This window comes from Cornus florida, unplaced genomic scaffold, assembly GCF_030987335.1.
Source record: "Cornus florida cultivar Cherokee Brave unplaced genomic scaffold, ASM3098733v1 CherokeeBrave_3.0.0_Hap2_Chr04, whole genome shotgun sequence".
Taxonomy (NCBI): domain Eukaryota; kingdom Viridiplantae; phylum Streptophyta; class Magnoliopsida; order Cornales; family Cornaceae; genus Cornus; species Cornus florida.
The window spans coordinates 49,453,088-49,457,963 of NW_026775574.1; the positions used below are offsets into that span (position 1 = coordinate 49,453,088).

The 4,876-nt window shown below is 32.8% G+C and overlaps 1 protein-coding gene across 1 annotated transcript; it reads right to left on the reverse strand.

Annotated features, from left to right (window-relative positions):
• Positions 1-302: 302 nt before the first annotated feature.
• Positions 303-4,586, reverse strand: LOC132304951 (uncharacterized). Its single transcript, XM_059802647.1, has 3 exons — positions 4,453-4,586; positions 832-1,070; positions 303-760 (listed from the first exon to the last, which is right to left on the reverse strand). Exons 1-3 carry the CDS (start codon positions 4,584-4,586, stop codon positions 303-305), a joined length of 831 nt encoding a protein of 276 aa, XP_059658630.1.
• Positions 4,587-4,876: the final 290 nt, after the last annotated feature.

Below are 4,876 nucleotides of genomic sequence, written 5' to 3' on the forward strand. Positions count from 1 at the left end.
AATCCAGGGTCGTTATAATGCATCCCCAAATATATCATCCATTTGTGCTTTCCAATCCAATCTGTCCCTCTTCGACACACCACTTATGCTTGATTCTTTACTCATTTTTATGTCTACATAATAACAAGTATAATACAAAGAAAGAGACAAAAAAATAAAGATTCAATTGAAGATAGATAAAAAAAAAATGCATGCAAGGTACGAGTTTATAACAAGTTATTAGCATCTACATCTCTAAATCAAAACAAGCACTCTAACATAAAATATGTTAAGTTTTTTCAAGCAAATAAACATATGAAATATCACATTTGATTAGCCACATAGTCATTCCACATATGGGAAGCTATTAAATCTTTCAAGTATTCCCCCAAACTATGATCTTTACTTCTCTCAATTGGACCAGCCTCTTCATTTCGAGTTTTATTCAACAGCTCCTGGTGTACTTCATTAATAAGGCTTTCATCAGGGTCCATGCCCATTAAATAGTTGTGTATGATGCAACATGCTAAAATAATATCAACTTGAGTATTAACATCATATGTTTGTTCAGTACTGCTTCCTATGATTGGAAATCGTTTCTTCAACACACCAAAAATTCTCTCAATAACATTGCGTAGTAATGTATGTCGAAGGTTGAATAACTCTTGAGGATTCTCCGGTCGGCGTGAGGACCATTCTTTTAAATGGTAGTGCACACCTCTATAAGGTGTGATAAGTCCAGCCTTCAATGGGTATCGCGCGTCAACAAGATAATATTTCACTATTAAGAACAATAATAATTAATATTGGCTTCATATTAATAATTTTTTAGTTAATATTAACAAAATTTACCATGAGGAAGTTTTAATTTATCTCCATTTCTTTTTAGTGCACTAGCCATAACTCTTGAGTCTGAAGTGGTGCCCTCCCATCCAAGTAAGACATAAGTAAACTTCATGTCAAATGAACAAGCAGCTAACACATTTATTGTTGGATAATTCTTCCTACCACGATATCTTAGTGCATCTTCGTTAGATACTCTCACACGAACGTGTGTTCCATCAATTGCCCTAATGCAATTCTGAGATAAACTATTATATAAAAATTTACATGTAATAGTTGGTAAGAAAAGAAAAATTGAAGTATTAAGGGGTACAAGTAATAATCACGTTTACCTTAAAATATGGATGAAACCTATCGTTATTGAGTATTTCTGGGGAGACGTCCGATCCATTAGGTTGCTTGAGGAACTATCCTTTCAAGGATATTATTGCTTTTAACACACTATGAAAATGACAGCTTATGGTTTCACCAGAGCGACAAAAGAAAAATGACATTGTCTAATTCCTCACATTGTGTGATATAATGTGAAGAAACTTGGCAACTTGCTCTTTAACACTTGCATGTCTTGTGGGTCGAAGACCACCATCTCTTATAATCAGCTCATAGAAATTTTGAAAAGCTTCTGGTCCTATACGAGTAATGTTACGACATTTCACACTTACCCTAAGCTCGTTCATTAATTTATCCCGTGTTATTTGCCTTTCAATTTTTGATTGTGTAATAGGTTTATCTATATAGTTTCTACGATTTCGACGCATAAACCAATACACGGCAATGGTAGTGACTAGAGTTGCAATTTTACGTTGTCTTTGTTCCCACATTAAATGAAATTTTAGTATCTCATTTCGTTTTCTCTCCATCTAAAATTGTAAAATGCAAAATGATATATTTATAACCAAAAAATAAAAAATTGAAAGCAATTAAAATGGATGAATAATGACTAATGACAACAATTATCAAAGACAACAATAATATATGCTAAAGAATTTTCATGTCTAATTATTATTATCCAGTAATTATTTTCATGACTAAATAGCATATATTACTCCTCTAATCTTCTTTGGTCTAAAGCACACCCAATTTATATTGTGTAATAACAGAAAAAACTCTTACTTGACGCTAACAAGGCTTTAGAGAGGAAGGTAGAGAAACAACACATTATGCTTAAATTTGTGCCAATTTAGGCTTTTGAGTTTTGGTTGTAGGATATGTCCATTTTATTTCATTATTTTTACCTCAACATATTTTCATTCAACAACAAAAGATTTATCTATAGTTTGTATGTGTTTATGAACTCTCATATGTGTTTTTGCCTTTTTATTTCTTTCTTGTTTGGTTAGTTTCGAAAGGTAAAAATAAAGCATGATTCATTAAGAAAAATAAAGCAGTTGCTCTATAATCTATTGTAATTTTTTTTTTTTTTTTTCTGGCAAACAAAATAATCTATTGTAATATGAAAACCACATACTGATAATAAGAAGCAACATATATCTTGTTCTTTCCAACTCATGAAAACTATAATGTGACTCGCACATAAGTTACATCTATTTCAGTATTTTATGTTCAATAAGGAACATATATTATTGCATGAGAAACAACAATATAGCATTGTTGTAGCATGAATTACTCACAGCTTTGGTCATTCTTGTAACTCCAACTTAGAACAGTACCATTCCATTAATTAAATCTACTAAGCAATGCCATGTTTTAGATTTCTGAAAGTGCATAAAGCTGGCTGTTTTTCCCTCTGTTCACTGTATAGCTCTGAAAAGTCCAAGTTCAAGTTAAAGTTGAACCACCACCACCTAGTAGATTCAACACCTATGTTATTAAAAATTCTAGACTACTTTAGACTAATTCAACACCTATGTTGACTTTGACAAAACATCCATTGATAAGTTCATTTCACACCATACTTTTTTCATTATAGAGCAAAAAACCCCATTCAGAAGTTCCTTCCTTGTAATAATATATATGTCATATATGCATATTGTTTTCAATCTCTAGGTAAGTGTCTTTGAATAAACTCTAGAATTGAATTTGACTAACATCATCTATATTCAAGTGACATCGCCCATATATATAATATATATAGATACACACTACACATCACGCATTCAATATATATATATATATGTGTGTGTGTGTGTGTTTAAAGAAGTAGCCTCATATACAGAAACCCCCTTTATATATCCCAAAATTATCACCAGTCACTGAAAATTAACAAGAAAAATAAGAAATTTATTACTAGGGTTTACTGAAAATTAATAAGAAAAACAAATCCAAAAATTGATTCAAAAGCATCAATAGATTGCAATAATACTGACCTGGTATGATTAGAGGAAGATTTGGGGTGATGGCCGAAACTGGAGAAGAGAAAGAAGCAGTGTCGCCCTTACCAGAAGCTAGAGAAGAGAAGGAAGTAGCGTCGCCTCAGAAAAAATAAACTCGGTTGTTGCCCTAGTAAACCACGTAAGAATAATTATATAGTTAGGACATAAATGGAATTACTTTTAAGTATGTTGATTTGTAAAGGGTATTTTTGGTAACCCATAATTTATAACTTACTCCACTATCATTTCTCTCCCTATCTTCTCAAATTGGGAGAGAAAGCATATAAGGGATAAGGAGGGATAGCTATCCCTCCCTATCTCTCCCTATCATCTCTTTTCTCTCCACTTAACCTACCCAAACATACTCTCACACTATTTAATATATCATCTCTTTTCTTTTCTCTCCCTATCCCTCCAAATCAACCCTACCAAACACACCCTAAACGATTTTCATCAACGGCAAAGACTTGAAGAAGACACTTAACAACCCGATTCAAGATCAAGTTTAAGCAACCCTTGGATCCGAACCACAAAGGAGATCGAATCAAATGATACACTCTTTTATTATAATGATATTTACAGAGGATTGTTCCTGAATTTTACAAAATTAATAAAATTGATATTTACTCCATATTTTGTTCTTTATTTTACAGATACAAAATTTGTGCGTACAATCATTGACCGTTTGATACTTGATGGACTAATCCATTAAAAATTAATATTGACATTTCTATATAATATAGGGTAAAGTGCAAAAGAAACCCCTTGAACTATGTCCAAATTTGCAAATAATCCACTTGAAGTATATTTTGTGCATAATACTCATGAACTATCACATTTTGTTGCAAAATGTCCCAATGCTTAATGCCCTTTCTTATTAAATTACACTTAAACTATATTTTTTATTGAAATAAATTATGAAAAAAAAAATCATACTAATTTGATGATATTTTCTCCATTAAACTTGCATGAATTTACCTTTAATTTCTTAATTAATTTTTTAAATAAAAATATTAGGGATAATTTCACTGACACCCTCACTAGTTTGGCCAAATATCAGTCTAAAACATCTTTCGAAAATAACTATCACTTAGGTCCATTTTCGCTTTTCCGTTACAACCTCCGTTAAAAACATGGGAAAAGACATGTTTGTCCCTAATTTTTTAATCATATTTATTCCAAAATATTAGATAATGGAAATGACTTCTGTACCCCTACACACACTGTTTCTCTCTCCTCTATCTCTATATGGCTACAAGTCACAGACCCAAATTTCCCCTTCTTCCCCTTCACTCACCGGTGGGCGAAGTACCGGCTGTCCAAGCCGCCAGTAACCAAAATTCGCTTCTTCTTTGATGTTGATTTTGTTGGTACTATTTGATTGCCAGAAGAAGAGACGCTCGCTTCACCTGAAGCTGTGGAATCATTCATGGCGGATGAGTTATTGAAGTTTGGTTATCTTGGGAAAACCAGAGGGTAATATTTTGAGATTGTTGTGGGACAGGTCAAGAACAAAGAGGCTTCAAAAACCAGAGAGATGAGCCAAGTTAGTGAACCTGTTTGTAGAAAGATTGAGGACTTGAATCAATGAAAATGAAGCTATATCTGAAGTGGGTTCGAACCCAATGGTCCCTTTGAATTGATTCTTGGAGAGATTGACTTTGGTGAGAGATGGGCTGGACCAGAACCAACCTGGAACAGAGCCTTTGAGAGAATTGTTG

Excerpts from the sequence above, each read along its gene's own strand:
- LOC132304951 (XM_059802647.1), bottom strand. The coding sequence starts at position 4,586 with ATGAATGATTCCACAGCTTCAGGTGAAGCGAGCGTCTCTTCTTCTGGC. Across the intron at positions 1,071-4,452 it reads AGCCGGTACTTCGCCCACCG|TTTATCTCAGAATTGCATTA; the intron begins GTGAGTGAAGGG and ends TTTATATAATAG. Across the intron at positions 761-831 it reads TAAATTAAAACTTCCTCATG|TGAAATATTATCTTGTTGAC; the intron begins GTAAATTTTGTT and ends TGTTCTTAATAG.